This window comes from Budorcas taxicolor, chromosome 2, assembly GCF_023091745.1.
Source record: "Budorcas taxicolor isolate Tak-1 chromosome 2, Takin1.1, whole genome shotgun sequence".
NCBI lineage: Eukaryota > Metazoa > Chordata > Mammalia > Artiodactyla > Bovidae > Budorcas > Budorcas taxicolor.
This window is the reverse complement of record NC_068911.1, coordinates 24,272,643-24,288,828: the sequence shown is the minus strand read 5'-3', so window position 1 is coordinate 24,288,828 and position 16,186 is coordinate 24,272,643. Positions and strand designations below refer to the sequence as shown.

Sequence of the window (16,186 nt, the reverse complement as noted above, 5' to 3'; positions counted from 1 at the left end):
GCAAAGAACACCACTTGAGTAGGTTTTTCAGGTTTGAGCATTTTGTTTGTTTTGTTTTTTAGCCTCAAATACTTTCAGTTCAGTTCAGTCACTCAGTCGTGTCTGACTCTTTGCGACCCCATGGACTGCAACACGCCAGGCATCCCTGTCCATCACCAACTCCTGGAGTTTACTCAAACTTATGTCCATTGAGTCGGTGATGCCATCCCACCATCTCATCCTCTGTCGTCCCCTTCTCCTCCCGCCTTCAATCTTTCTCAGCATCAGGGTCTTTTCAGATGACTCAGTTCTTCACATCAGGTGGCCAAAGTATTGGAGTTTCATCCAATGAATATTCAGGACTGATTTCCTTTAGGATGGACTGGTTGGATCTCCTTTCGGTCCAAGGGACTCTCAAGAGTTCTCCAACACTACAGTTTAAAAGCATCAATTCTTCGGCGCTCAGCTTTCTTCACAGTCCAACTCTCACATCCATACATGACTACTGGAAAAACCATAGCCTTGACTAGATGGACCTTTGTTGGTAAAGTAATGTCTCTGCTTTTGAATATGCTGTCTAGGTTGGTCATAATTTTCCTTCCAAGGAGTAAGCATCTTTTAATTTCATGGCTGCAGTCACCATCTGCAGTGATTTTGGAGCCCCCCAAAAATAGTCTGACACTTTTTCCACTGTTTCCCCATCTATTTGCCATCAAATATTTTACAAGATATTAAATGATTTTTACCACTTTATTTTCTTTTAAGATTGCAGAACTAAATCTGGAGGCACTAGCTCGTCACCAGGAAAGCCAAGAGCCAAGAAATACAGCAGAAGTAGTTCAGCAGCTAAACACAAGGTAATATTTTTCATTTCTAAATAGTTACAAAGATAAATGGAGTATCTGATTGCTTATTTAACAACAAAACCTGGCAATTTCTTTCTCCTTTTGGGTCTATTGAGAAATGTTTACCAATAATATGAGTAACATTCTTCCATTACAAAAACTATGGAGGGAAAACTACCATCTGCTTCCCTGAATAGCATGTTTTTCTAATTATCTGAATATATTGACTTGTCTTAAAATAACTCATTTTACAAAAAATGTGAGACATTGAAATAACATCGAACTAAGTAGCATGAGAGGAGATATAGACTAGTGAGTATTTTGATTAAAGGAGTCAGCTATAGTCTTGATGTCTTGCCCAGATTGGGGAAAATACAAACAAAAAACAGATTCAGAAGGGGGTTGTCTCTGCAGCATAGTAAACATATCAGATCCTTAGAATCTAGCCTAAACTTTGATAAACAGCTTTGAATATATTTTTTGTTTATCCTTCCTCTCCCTGAATCGAGAGCACCAATGAAAATATAATTTCTATAATGGTGGAAATGTTCTGTATCTGTGCTATCTACATGTGTGAACCTTTTAATATATGTGACTACTGTGATTAAGGAACTGAATTTTCATTTTAGTTAATTTTAGTTAAAATAACCATATGTTGCTAATTGCTACCATGTTAGGCAGTACAAGTATAAAGAAGCAACTGTTAGGTTAGGGAAAACTGTTATTCCTACCTTAACCTCTCCTTCTTTACAGTGTTTTAGAATGCCTAGACTCAGTGGGCCAGAAGCTCCTTTTCTTGACCCGGGAGGCAGATGCTAGTGCACTTTCTTCTTCCAAAAACTGTCAAACTATTAAGTGCCTTTCAAATAAAGAGGTGAGTGACCTACTGTGTCTTTGAAGGTTGTATTCAGAGTAGAGGGTAATATAACCCTTCGTAACCTATGCCAGTATCAAACTGTTATTCATCAGCAACCTTGTGTACCATTAGCCAGTCTTACTTCTGTCTCAAGTTTTGTCTGGAGCACTTTTAGTCTTAGTTACCCAATAGGAGCAGAACTGTCAGCTGCCAGTGTCTTTTTCCAGATTCCAGCAGGCCTGTGGCTTTGGCTGTTAAAGTTCTGTCTCTCATGACATTGGTAATTTCATTTTGGTTTCCTTATAATTAGATTCAGGTTATGCAGACTATAGGTTTTAGCCTGATCATACATAAGTAATATGTCCTTTTCAGGGTACCACATCAAGAGGCATATCTGTCTATCTGTCCCTCTCTTGTTTTTATTTTGATGATCTTAACAAGATGTTGTCTGCTTTCTCTGTTAGAGAGTTACTGCTTCTTCCTCCTTACTTCAAATAAGTACTATGTGAGGATATACTTTAAGAAAAGCAGATACCCTGCTTTTCATCAAAATCCCCTCTTGCTCTTATCAGACTGGTTCCAAATAGGAAAAGGAGTACGTCAAGGCTGTATATTGTCACCCTGCTTATTTAACTTCTAGGCAGAGTACATCATGAGAAACACTGGGCTGGAAGAAGCACAAGCTGGAATCAAGGTTGTTGGGAGAAATATCAATAACCTCAGATATGCAGATGACACCACCCTTATGGCAGAAAGTGAAGAGGAACTCAAAAGCCTCTTGCTGAAAGTGAAAGTGGAGAGTGAAAAAGTTGGCTTAAAGCTCAACAGTCAGAAAACTAAGATCATGGCATCTGTTCCCATCACTTCATGGGAAATAGGTGGGGAAGCAGTGGAAACAGTGTCAGACTTTAGTTTTTTGGGCTCCAAAATCACTATAGATGGTGATTGCAGCCATGAAATTAAAAGACACTTACTCCTTGGAAGGAAAGTTATGACCAACCTAGATAGCATATTCAAAAGCAGAGACATTACTTTGCCAACAAAGGTCCATCTTGTCAAGGCTATGGTTTTTCCAGTAGTCATGTATAGATGTGATAGTTGGACTATGAAGAAAGCTGAGCACTGAAGAATTGATGTGTTTGAACTGTGGTGTTGGAGAAGACTCTTGAGAGTCCCTTGGACCGAAAGGAGATCCAACCAGTCCATTCTAAAGGAGATCAGTCTTGGGTGTTTTTTGGAAGGAATGATGCTAAAGCTGAAACTCCAGTACTTTGGCCACCTCATGCGAAGATTTGACTCATTGGAAAAGACTCTGATTTTGGGAGGGATTGGGGGCAGGAGGAGAAGGGGATGACAGCGGATGAGATGGCTGGATGGCATCACCGACTCAATGGACATGAGTTTGAGTGACTCCGGGAGTTGGTGATGGACAGGGACGCCTGGCGTGCTGTGATTCATGGGGTCGCGAAGAGTCGGACACGACTGAGTGACTGAACTGAACTGAACTGATGATTCTTAGCTGAACCAACTTTACTGTGATCGTTGTACAAGGATGACTTTCCAACTCTATATAATTCCTCCATATTTACTAGTTGTTACTCAGCATTCTATGAGCAAGAGTCCTCCCATTACCTTATTTATTTGTTCATTCATTAATTAATTTCATGTGGACCTGTGGATTCGTTTTATTTCAGTATGCTCAGTTGTTTCTGACTCTTTGTGACCCATTGAACTCTAGCCCACCAGGCTCCACTGCCTGTGGAATTTTCCACACAAGAATACTGGAGTGGGTTCCAATTTCCTACTCCAGGGGATCTTCCGAACCCAGGGATTGAATTCACATCTCTTGCGCCTCCTGCACTGGCAGTCAGATTCATTACCACTGCAGCTTCTGGGAAACCCTATTGATGTCTATACATTTATGCAAAATAACTACTGTGAAGCCAAAATGGGTATTTCACTTCTGGACAATTTGAGCTTTTTTTATATATGAAACTTAAATATTAGTAGGTATCCTCCTCAGAGGATATTTTATTACTCTGGTTAGGACTCTCAATACTGTGTTGAATGGAGGTGGCAGGAGCAGGCATCCTTGTTCCTGATCTTAGAGAAAAAATTTTTAGTCTTTTTCCTTTGAGTATGATGTTCAGTTCAGTTCAGTTCAGTTGTTCAGTCGTGTCTAACTCTTTGCGATCCCATGAACTGCAGCACGCCAGGCCTCCCTGTCCATCACCAACTCCCAGAGTCCACCCAAACCCATGTCCATTGAGTCAATGACGCCATCCTGCCATCTCATCCTCTGTCGTCCCCTTCTCCTCCTGCCCTCAATCTTTCCCAGCATCAAGGTCTTTCCAATGAGTCAGCTCTTCGCATCAGGTGGCCAAAGTATTAGAGTTTCAGCTTTAACATGAGTCCTTCCAATGAACACCCAGGACTGATCTCCTTTAGGATGGACTGGTTGGATCTCCTTGCAGTCCAAGGGATTCTCAAGAGTCTTCTCCAACACCACAGTTCAAAAGCATCAATTCTTCTGTGCTCAGCTTTCTTTATAGTCCAACTCTCACATCCATACATGACCACTGGAAAAACCATAGCCTTGACTATGTATGATGTATCTGTACATATGTATGATGTTATCTGTGGGCTTTTCATATATGGCCTTTATTGTGTTTGGGAAGTTTCCTCCTATTTTTAATTTTTTATTGTTTTTATGAACCAGTGTTGAATCTTGTCAAATGCTTATTCTGCAGTTGAATTGTCATATGGTTTTGTCTTTCATTTTCATACACTGAAACATCCTTGCATCCCAGGAATAAATTTCACTGGGTCATGGTGTGTAATACTTTCAATGTGTTGTTGAATTCAGTTTGCTAATGACATTTTGCTGTCTAATCATTGGATTGGAAGGATTATTTCCATTTTGTTGTTTTCTGTATCTTTTACAGCTTTTTGTCCCTCCTCTCTTTTCTGCTGTCTTCCTTTGAGTTTCATTGATTGTATTTGTATGTGGGTGTGTAGAAACAGACTTTGATACCCTTTTCATTTCCTTTTGAGTATGTTCTGTAGATATTTTCTTAGTAGTCATCATTGCAGTTACCTTAAAGTTAAAACATTCTATTTTAAACTGATAACAACTTAGTGTGTTAGTTAGTGTTAGTCGCTCAGTCGTGCCCGACTCTTTGTGAGCCCATGGACTACAGCCCACCAGGCTCCTCTGTCCATGAGATTTTCCAGGCAAGGATACTAGAGTGGTTGCCATTTCCTTCTCCAGGGGATCTTCCCAACCCAGGGATCGAACCTGGGTCTCTTGCACTGCAGGCAGATTCTTTACCAACTGAGCTACAAGGGAAGCCCCTTGCCTTGATAACAACTTAATTGCATACAAAAATACTCCTATAAGCTCAACACCACTCAACTTTATGTTACTGATATCATAAATTGCATTTTTATATATTATATACACATAAACGACCTCAGATATGTGGATGATACAACTCGAATGGGAGAAAGTGAAGAGGAACTAAAGAGCCTCTTGAGGGTGAAGAGGAGAGTGAAGAAGCTGGCTTAAACTCAGTATTAAAAAACTTAAGATCATGGCATATGGTCCCATCATTTCATGGCAAATAGAAGAGGAAAAGGTGGAAGCAGTACCAGATTTTCTCTTTTTAGGCTCTAAAATCACTGTGGATGGTGACTGCAGCCATGAAATTAGAAGGCAATTGCTTCTTGTCAGGAAAGCTGTATCAAACCTATTTGTTGTTGTTCAGTGGCTCAGTCATGTCTGACTCCTTTCAACTGCATGCACTGTACCATGCCAGGCATCCCTCTCCATCACCATCTCTGGGAGCTTGCTCAAACTCATGTCCATTGAGTTGGTGATGCCATCCAACCATCTTATCCTCTGTCATCCCCTTCTACTGCCTTCCTCCTTTCCCAGCATCTAGATCTTTTCCAGTGAGTCAGCTCTTCTCATAGGGTGGCCAAAGTATTGGAGCTTCAGCTCCAGCATCATTCCTTCCAATGAATATTCAGAACTGATCTCCTTTAGGATGGACTGGTTGGCTCTCTTGCAGTCCAAGGGACTCTTGAGAGTCTTCTCCAACACCATAGTTCAAAAGCATCAATTCTTCGGCCCTCAGCTTTTCTATGGTTCAACTCACATCCGTACATGACTACTGGAAAAATTATAACTTTGACTAGACGGACCTTTTTGGCAAAGTAATGTCTCTGCTTTTTAATGTGCTGTCTAGGTTTGTCATAGCTTTTCTTCCAAGGAGCAAGCATCTTTTAATTTCATGGCTGTAGTCACCATCTGCAGTGATTTTGGAGTCCAAGAAGATAAAGTCTGTCACTGTTTCCATTGTTCCCCATTTATTTGCCATAAAATTTTTCACTCTCCTCTTTCACTTTCATCAAAAAGCTCTTTGGTTCCTCTTCGCTTCCTGCCATAAAGGTCATGCCATCCGCTATCTTAGGTTATTGATATTTCTCCTGGAAATCTTGATTCCAGCTTGAGCTTCAACTACCCTGGCATTTTGCATGATGTACTCTGTATGTAAGCAAATAAACAGGGGGACAGTATACAGCCTTGATGTACTCCTTTCCCAATTTGGAACCAGTCCATTGTTTCATATCAGAACAACAATTAACATAGGCATGTAGTTATTTTTTCCAGATTTTTGTCAATTTAAGTTCTGGATAATTAAAAGTGAATTTATGCACCACAATTACATCAATACAAGTGTATTATGTTTATGTGTGTTCATGTATTTACCTTAAGTGGAATACTTTCATGTTGTTGTCTAGTATCCTTTCATGTTAAAGGACCCCCCCTGTAGCATTTCTCATAAGAGCAAGCATAGTGATGATAAACTTCCTCAAGTGTTTTTTTTTTTAACCTTCGTTTTTAAAGCATAGTTTGCTGGATAGTTTTCTTGGTTGATGGGGTTTGTTTGTTTTTTAGCTTTTTGAATTTTTCACTCTTTTCTGATTTACAAGGTTTCTGTAAAGAAATCCACCGATAATCTTATGAAAGCTTCCTTGTATGTGATGAATTGCTTTTCTCTTGCTGATCTCAAGATTCTCTCTTTAATTTTGTTTTTTAACAAATTTGACTGTAATATGTCTTTGTGTTGGTCTCTTTGCATTTATCCTGCTTGGAGTCCTTTCAGTTTATTGAATTTGTATGTTCTTTCCTTTGCTCAAATATAGGGGGTTTTCAGCCATTATTTCTTCAGATAAGCTATCTGTCCCTTTTTCTCTTCTTCTGGGATGCCTATATTTTTCTGTATTAGTCCTCTAGATGATGTCCTGTAAGCCTCTTAGATGCTATTTGCTTTTCTTTATTCTTTTTGCTCTAACTTAGTGATTTCAAAGATATATTTTCAAGTTTGCCTAATCAAGTCTGATGTTGAAACCCTTTAGTGAATTTTTCAATTCACTTAATGTATTTTTCAGCTCCAGAGTTTATTTATATAGTTGCTGTCTCTTTAATGAAATTCTCATTTTGTTCCTGATTTCATTAGTTGTTTATCTTTGTTCTCTTTTTAGTTCACTCTGTATTTCTTTAGGGCAGCTACCTCTCCCATTGTTAGGGCCTGGCATTGTGGAAAGGAAAGCTTTCACTGATCAGCTCAGAGTGAGGTTTCAGGACCTCTCAAACCTACTTAGAGGATGTGTTGTCACTGAGCTTGTGCAGGTGCTTTTAGTTGTCTCATACTCCCCGAGCAGCTTGTCCCTGTTTCCTTTCAGAACTTGTAATCTGTTGCTCCTCCTGAGATCTGCCTTTGGAACTACAGCTCTAATGTGCAGTGATTACAAGTTCATAAGATGTGATTACATCTGTTTTCAGTGGCTTACAAACAAGGCTGCCAGTCCTATCAGTGGTTTGAGTCAAGTGAGACAGAAACTAGTCCCTCAGGCAATGCCCAATCTAACCATGACATTGAGTGCATGGTCCACTCTTGTTTCTGTCCAGAGGGAAGATCCTCAGTATGGGAAGTTTCCTCCATGTTGAGCTCTTCTAAGTCAGATAGTGCAGGCATAGATGGGTATACAAAACTGCATATTTCCCTTTTCCTTTTGCTGGGATCCCTTGTTGTTTTTGTGTCTGGTTGCTGTAATTCTCCACTGGTCTCTTATATTCTTGCAAAGATATTTTGGCTTACGTAGTATTAAAGTGGCGTGTGTGGGAAACTGAGGGCCTAAAGCTTCCTTGTACTCTTACTGATGTCAGGCTCTCTTTTTTCTTTTTTTAAAGTGTTGATGGTTTTTTTGAGAAAGATGTACGAGGAAGAGTAAATTTATAATGCTCTTGTGAGGGATTGGTATTTATCTTTTCCTATCTTTTATTTCTCGTTTTTCCTTAATTTCTGTCTTGATTTTTTTTTTTTTTTTTTTTTCCTTCACTGCAGTGGCTCCAATAGGGTATTGCCTCTTCTCTATATATCTGATTTTTCCCCAGAAACACTGTTTCTCTGAGGCTGTCAAGTCTCTTCCTTGTAGTCAAGGGCTTGAACCTTCAAAGTTGTGACCTGTGTTCATTGTTTTGGCATTTAGTTGTACTTTTTTCTGGGGCTGATTTTGTTTGTTTCACCCAAGCCTTCTGTGCCCCTTGGTTCCCTGCCCCTCAAAGTCTCTTGTACCTCTTCTCCCTCTTTATTCACAGGCTTGCAGCAGTGTGGGGTGATGGTAGCTCTGTTGGAATTTAACTTGTTTCTTTACTTACAGGTAATTTGAAGGTTGTAATAGTCTGCTTCTTAGTAATGCTAGAGATCTGGGTCATATGTGATTCTGTTCTTTTCACTGATTAGATGGTTTTTTACAAGGCTGTGTGGTGTCACCATTTTTTTCCAGACCTTGAAGTCAGCCTCATATTGCTTTTTAATATGGGTAAGAAGACAACCATTGTTTATATTACTGTGGCTCACCTCCACAAGCCACAATAGACTAGATTCTTGCCTCATCCAGGCTGTGCTATTTTCTACAGGTTCTTGAGCAGGCTAGAGTGGAAATCCCCCTGTTTCCCTTCAGCATCGTGCAGTTCTCTTTTGAACCCTTTTCACCCAACCTCACTGAAGAGATGAACAAGAGGGTAAGTGAATGGGTTCTACTAGATGATTTATTTGATGACATTATAATCTCCTCCAATTAAGGAAAGTAATACATACTTATATTAAGTTTACTATATATTTATCTAAATTTTTTCTATAGGTATATTACCATTTACATTTTTATGATGGGAATCAGACTGTATTCTATTTTGCAACTTTATTTTTTCACTTAACAGTATATCTTAAACATCTGTTCATAACACTATATAATCTTAGTTTTCTATTGTAGGATATACCTATTAATTTCAGCATTTGGATTTGATAAAATTTTGTTATTCCGAATAATTATGCCGTGAAATCCCTGTAAACAAATCCTTATACATTTGACAGGTGTTTGTGTTGAGAAATTCCTTGAAAGGATTTATCCCATATTTCAACTTAGGGTTTCTTTAGATTTGACTTGATTCTCTTTCCACATCCATCTCCTCACTGTATTCTGTTGTTTCTCTTGTAGATAAAGGTCAAGTGGACAGAGATGTCAACTGTCTACGCTGGGCCATTTAACAAAAATTGTAACCTCAGGGCTCTGAAGAGGCTGTTTAAGAGTTTTGGTCCAGTCCGGTCAATGACTCTTGTTCTTGAAACACATCAGGTAATGAGACAAGAAAACTTAGATTTTTGACCTTCTAATCTATTGTGGTAAATTCAGATGCCTTCTAGGGCCATTCAGATACTAGTGATTTGTCACCAACTGGAATATGAGACATGCTCTGTTTCATGGGAACAGTGTTGACCCACAAGAATGTGTGCCCAGTATTGACAAGATCTGATTTTTTGAGAATCAAGAAATCTGCCAATACTCATATTGCCTCCAATTTTCTTAAATATCATGTTCAGTTCAGTTTCAGTTCAGTCGCTCAATTGTGTCTGACTCTTTGTGACCCCATGAACCACAGCACACCAGGCCTCCCTGTCCATCACCAGCTCCCAGAGTCCACCCAAACCCATGTCCGTTGAGTGGATGATGCCATCCAACCATCTCATCCTCTGTCGTCCCCTTCTCCTCCTGCCCTCAGTCTTTCCCAGCATCAGGGTCTTTTCCAGTGAGTCAGCTCTTCGCATCAGGTGGCCAAAGTATTGGAGTTTCAGCTTCAACATCAGTCCTTCCAATGAACACACAGGACTGATCTCCTTTAGGATGGACTGGTTGGATCTCCTTGCAGTCCAAGGGATTCTCAAGAGTCTTCTCCAACACCACAGTTCAAAAGCACCAATTCTTCAGTGCTCAGCTTTCTTTATAGTCCAACTCTCACATCCATACCTGACCACTGGAAAAACCATAGCCTTGCCAGACAAAAATTTTATCTACTGGTTTAATGTATCTTATGTACATTGGGTACCTGCTTGTGACCTCAGCTTTTAAATGATAAACTGCCCTTTCAAAAAGACCAGTAGCTTCCATGTGTTGTAAGTCTGTTTAGGGCTTAAAATCCAAAGTATGCTCATAACTGGGTTAAGATATCGGAGGAACACGACCTCTTTTTTTGTTGCTATTAGCTCTCAAATCTCTTGGAGTTAAGGTTTGTTTATTAGTTTGTTGCATGTGTTAGTGCATGTTCAGTCGCTTCAGTTGTGTTTGACTCTTTGTGACCATATGGACTGCAGCCCACCAGGTGCTTCAGTCCATGGGATTCTCCACTCAGGAATACTGGAATGGGCTGCCATGCCCTCCTTCAGGGGATATTCCCGACCCAGGGATCAAATCCACATCTCCTGTGTCTCCTGCATTGCAGGCAGATTCTTTATCACAGAACCACTGGGGGAAAAAACCTGATAGTTTAATTACTTTTACTTTTTAAGAAATAATACTTATACATGGTTTTAAAAACTCCTACTTTTTTAGAAGGATGTAATGAGCAAGCCTCCATCTTCACGGTTTAGAAGAAGTTGAATAAAGACAAATTTTTATATGAAGCAATAATAACATTATAAGCACAGTACATAGAGACAGAAAACCATGAAAAGAATTGAAAATAAAAACTTAGAATATCTGTAGAATTATATACAAAAACTGGTAACAATGAGGGCCTCCAGGGAGAGAGGAACTAGGTGATTAGAAACAGGTTAGGGGAAGACTGTTCACTATAAATTTTTAGTACCTTTATAATTTTGACATAGGTAACTGTTATCTGGTGCAATAAACTATTACATGTAATGGCTATTGAATATAACATTATAATAACTATTAAGTTTAGTAACTATTAAAACGAAGCAAAAATTAAAGTCTCCATAGTGATCTAAGTGCAGAATCCTAGGTGTTTAAAATGTTCTTTCCACAAATATTTTATTAATGTCTTGCCTACACCTAAAAATAGAAATAAAAAGATCATCCCTGGGAAGATAGAATGAGGGATAGAAAGGGCATGTCAAGGGACTGTAACTCGTTCCTTTAAGTCTTATTTTTTTTTCTTTCTTTTTGTATAGTATACATACAATTTGCCTTTTTAGCCATTTTTAAATATAGTCGAGTGTTATTTAAGTACATTGTCTTCAGAACTTTTTCATCATCTCATACTGAAACTCTGTACCCATTAAACAGTAACTCCCCAGTCCCCTTTACCCCAGTCCTGTTAAATACTATCATATTTCCTGTCTTATAAATTTGACTACTCTATATTACCATGTAAGTGGAATCCTACAATATTTGTCCTTTTATGTCTGGCTTGTTTCACTTAGCATAATATCTTCAGGGTTCACTCATGATGTAGTACGTATCAGAGTTCTTTTCAAGGCTGAATTATATTCCGTTGTATGATTATACCACATTTTGTTCATCCATTCATCCATTGATGAATATTTGAATTGTTTCCACCTTTTAGCTATTCTGAATAGTGCTACTATGAAGTGAGCATGGATGTAAAAGTATCTAAGTCCCTGTTTTCAGTTCTTTTGGGTATATACACTAAAATAGAAATTCTGGGTTAAATGATAATTCTGTGTTTCATTTTTTGAGGAACTGCCATACTGTTTTCTATAGCAGATGCATCATTTTACACTTGCACCTGCAATGCCAAGGGTTTCAGCTTCTCCATATTCCAGCTGACACTTGGTGTTTGTTTTTTTGGGGAGGAGTGGAGGGGTAGGAACCCCATGTGGGATCTTAGTTCCCTGACCAGAGATCAAACCTGTGCCCCCAGCATTGGAAGCACAGAATCCTAACCACTAGACCCCAAGGGAATTCCGCCAACACTTGGTTATTTTTGTTGTTTTTGGTTTGGGGGGCATTTTTTGTTTTGATCCATCCTAATGGGTGTGAGCCAGGGTGGCTTCCCTGATGGCTCAGAGGTTAAAGCGTCTGCCTGCAATGTTCGATCCCTGAGTTGGGAAGATACCCTGGACAAGGAAATGGCAACCCACTCCAGTATTCTTGCCTGGAGAATCCCGTGGACGGAGGAGCCTGGTGGGCTACAGTCCACAGGGTTGCAAAGAGTCAGACACGACTGAGCGACTTCACTTCACTTCACAATGGATGTGATGTAATATCTTGTGGTTTTTCTTGACTTCCATCTCCCTAATGATTAATGATGTTGAGTATCTCTGTATGTTTATTGGCCATTTGCATATCTTCTTTGGAGAAATGCCTCTCCAAGTCCTTTGCCTATTTTTTAATTGAGTTGTTTGATGTTTTTGTTGAGTCTTAGTAGTTCCCTATATATTTTATTTTTTAATTCTTATTTATTTGGCTATACCAGGTCTTACTTGCAGTTTGATCTTTGTTGGGACATGAGACTTTTTAGTTGCAGAATATGGGATCTAGTTCCCTGACCAGGGATCAAACCCAGCTCCCCTGCCTTGGAAACACAGAGTCTTAGCCACTGGACCACCAGGGAAGTCCCCTATATATTTTGACTCCTTCAGTAGATATGTGATTTGCAAATATTTTCTCCCATTCTTTCTGCTGCCTTTTGACATTGTTGATGGTTCTTCCTTGATGCACATTTTGATTTAGTTCTCTCTCTCCTTTTTTTATTTTGTTGCTTGTGTCTTTGGTGTCATATTCAAGAAATCATTGTCAAATCCAATAAAATGAAGGTTTTCTATGGGAGCACTTTAATCTCTATGATGATGTTATGGCTTAGACTATCACATAGATTTAGCTATTCTGGTTTGATCAAATGGAAAAGCAGTAAATTTGAAGACACAAATCCAGTGGAAGAACTTAACCTCCAGAAATTTGTGGGAAAGCTGCTTATTTTAAAAATTAAGCTAATAAGACAAATGGGAAGCTCTGTCTGTGACTTAGAGTGATGACTTTAGTGATTAATAACAAATAATATGAAAAGCAATTTAGGCAGTAAATAATTCTGTTGCTTACCCCATAGCACCCAGAGAGAGAAAGGCTTCAATTTTAAGTGACAAATTTAAGGTTATTTTCTGAGAAACCAGGTCCTGCATGTGGTGATTCTACTTAAAATGACAGTTTGTGATCACTGTCTAGCTGAGCACAGCAGGGACATCCATTCTGGTGACTTTGCCACTGTAGTTTAGGGGGACTCTAGTCCCAGCCCCTTCTCTGGCAGTTTGAGCCTACAAAGCCAAAGTAAGAAAATCTTGGTGTTCCTGCAGCCACATCTCTGTATACAGTATGAAGTCCTGGAAGCTGCCCAGCTGGCCATAGAGTCTTTGGATGGCGTCCTGGTAGAGGGTTCCTGCATCAAGGTAAGGTCACCAGAGAAAGCATAAAGTAGTACTCTTCACTCAACCCTGTATTTTCCATATCCATATTTACTCAACCTTGTATTTACAGTGCTGTAAGACATAACAGCTTAGAAAAGCACCCTTCAGAAGCTTAGACATGAGACGTTCTATTATGGAAAGGCTTCATCCAAGCCTGGTATTCTTATAGTGGTGACCTGGCACATGATAACTTTCATTTTTGTCAAAATCAACCTGGGCTACATTGGCATTGTTCTACTCTTTATCACTCAGTTCAGTTCAGTTCAGTCGCTCAGTCATGTCTGATTCTTTGCATCCCCATGAATCACAGTACACCAGGCCTCCCTGTCCATCACCAACTCCCGGAGTTCACTCAAACTCAAGTCCATAGAGTTGGTTATGCCATCCAGCCATCTCATCCTCGGTCGTCCCCTTCTCCTCCTGCCCCCAATCCCTCCCAGCATCAGAGTCTTTTCCAATGAGTCAACTCTTTGCATGAGGTGGCCAAAGTATTGGACTTTCAGCTTCAGCATCAGTCCTTCCAATGAACACCCAGTACTGATCTCCTTTAGGATGGACTGATTGGATCTCCTTGCAGTCCAAGGGACTCTCAAGAGTCTTCTCCAACACCATAGTTCAAAAGCATCAATTGTTCAGCACTCAGCTTTCTTCACAGTCCAACTCTCACATCCATACAGGACCACTGGAAAAACCATAGCCTTGACTAGACGGACCTTTGTTGACAAAGTAATCTCTCTGCTTTTGAATATGCTGTCTAGGTTGGTCATAACTTTCCTTCCAAGGAGTAAGCATCTATTAATTTCATGGCTGCAGTCACCATCTGCAGTGATTTTGGAGTCCAGAAAAATAAAGTCAGCCACTGTTTCCACTGTTTCCCCATCTATCTGCCATGAAGTGATGGGACCAGATGCCATGATCTTCATTTTCTGAATGTTGAGCTTTAAGCCACCTTTTTCACTCTCCTCTTTCACTTTCATCAAGAGGCTTTTTATTAGTTCCTGTTCACTTTCTGCCATAAGGGTGGTGTCATCTGCATATCTGAGGTTATTGATATTTCTCCCACCAATCTTGACTCCAGCTTGTGCTGCTTCCAGCCCAGCGTTTCTCATGATGTACTCCGCATAAAAGTTAAATAAGCAGGGTGACAATATACAGCCTTGATATACTCCTTTTCCTATTTGGAAATAGTCTGTTGTTCCATATCCAGTTATAACTGTTGCTTCCTGACCTGCATATAGGTTTCCAAAGAGGCAGGTCAGGTTGTCTGGTATTCCCATCTGTTTCAGAATTTTCCACAGTTTATTGTGATCCACACAGGCAAAGGCTTTGGCATAGTCAATAAAGCAGAAATAGATGTTTTTCTGGAACTCCCTTGCTTTTTCGATGATCCAGCAGATGTTGGCAATTTGATCTCTGGTTCCTCTGCTTTTTCTAAAACCAGCTGGAACATCTGGAAGTTCACGGTTCATGTACTGCTGAAGGCTGGCTTGGAGAATTTTGAGCATTACTTTACTAGCGTGTGAGATGAGTGCAATTGTGCGGTAGTTTGAGCATTCTTTGGCATTGCCTTTCTTTGGGATTGGAATGAAAACTGACCTTTTCTAGTCCTGTGGCCACTGCTGAGTTTTCCAAATTTGCTGGCATATTGAGTGCAGCACTTTCACAGCATCATCTTTCAGGATTTGAAATAGCTCCACTGGAATTCCATCACCTCCACTAGCTTTGTTCACAGTGATGGTTTCTAAGGCCCACTTGACTTCACATTCCAGGATGCCTTGCTCTAGGTGAGTGATCACACCATTGTGATTATCTGGGTCGTGAAGCTCTGTTTTGTACAGTTCTTCTGTGTATTCTTGCCACCTCTTCTTAATATCTTCTGCTTTCTGTTAGGTCCATACCATTTCTGTCCTTTATTGAGTCCAGCTTTGCATGCAATATTCCCTTATATCTCTAATTTTCTTGAAGAGATCTCTAGTCTTTCTCATTCTGTTGTTTTCCTCTATTTCTTTGCATTGATCGCTGAGGAAGGCTTTCTTATCTCTCCTTGCTATTCTTTGGAACTCTGCATTCTAATGCTTATATCTTTCCTTTTCTCCTTTGCTTTTCACTTCTCTTCTTTTCACAACTATTTGTAAGGCCTCCTGAGACAGCCATTTTGCTTTTTTGCATTTCTTTTCCATGGAGATGGTCTTGATCCCTGTCTCCTGTACAGTGTCACGAACCTCCATCCATATTTCATCAGGTACTCTGTCTACCAGATCTAGTCCCTTAAATCTATTTCTCACTTCCACTGTATAATCATAAGGGATTTGATTCAGGTGATACCTGAATGGTCTAGTGGTTTCCCCTACTTTCTTCAATTTAAGTCTGAATTTAGCAATAAAGAGTTCATGATCTGAGCCACTGTCAGCTCCTGGTCTTGTTTTTGCTGACTGTGTAGAGCTTCTCCATCTTTGGCTGCAAAGAATATAATCAATCTGATTTCGGTGTTGACCATCTGGTGATGTCCATGTGTAGTCTTCTCTTGTGTTGTTGGAAGAGGATGTTTGCTATGACCAGTGCGTTCTCTTGGCAAAACTCTACTAGCCTTTGCCCTGCTTCATTACGTACTCCATGGCCAAATTTGCCTGTTACTCCAGGTGTTTCTTGACTTCCTACTTTCGCATTCCAGTCCCCTGTAATGAAAAGGACATCTTTTTTGGGTGTTAGTTCTAAAA

General features: G+C 39.8%; 1 protein-coding gene across 1 annotated transcript in view; it reads left to right on the top strand.

Moving 5' to 3' along the window:
* REXO5 (RNA exonuclease 5) overlaps positions 1–16,186 on the top strand; it is a 66,425-nt gene that overhangs the window by 43,800 nt on the left and 6,439 nt on the right. Inside the window, exons 11-15 of the mRNA XM_052635535.1 lie at positions 745–836; positions 1,578–1,698; positions 8,669–8,773; positions 9,247–9,384; positions 13,359–13,451. Coding sequence (XP_052491495.1) covers positions 745–836; positions 1,578–1,698; positions 8,669–8,773; positions 9,247–9,384; positions 13,359–13,451 — 549 coding nt within the window. The remainder of the gene's footprint in view (positions 1–744; positions 837–1,577; positions 1,699–8,668; positions 8,774–9,246; positions 9,385–13,358; positions 13,452–16,186) is intronic.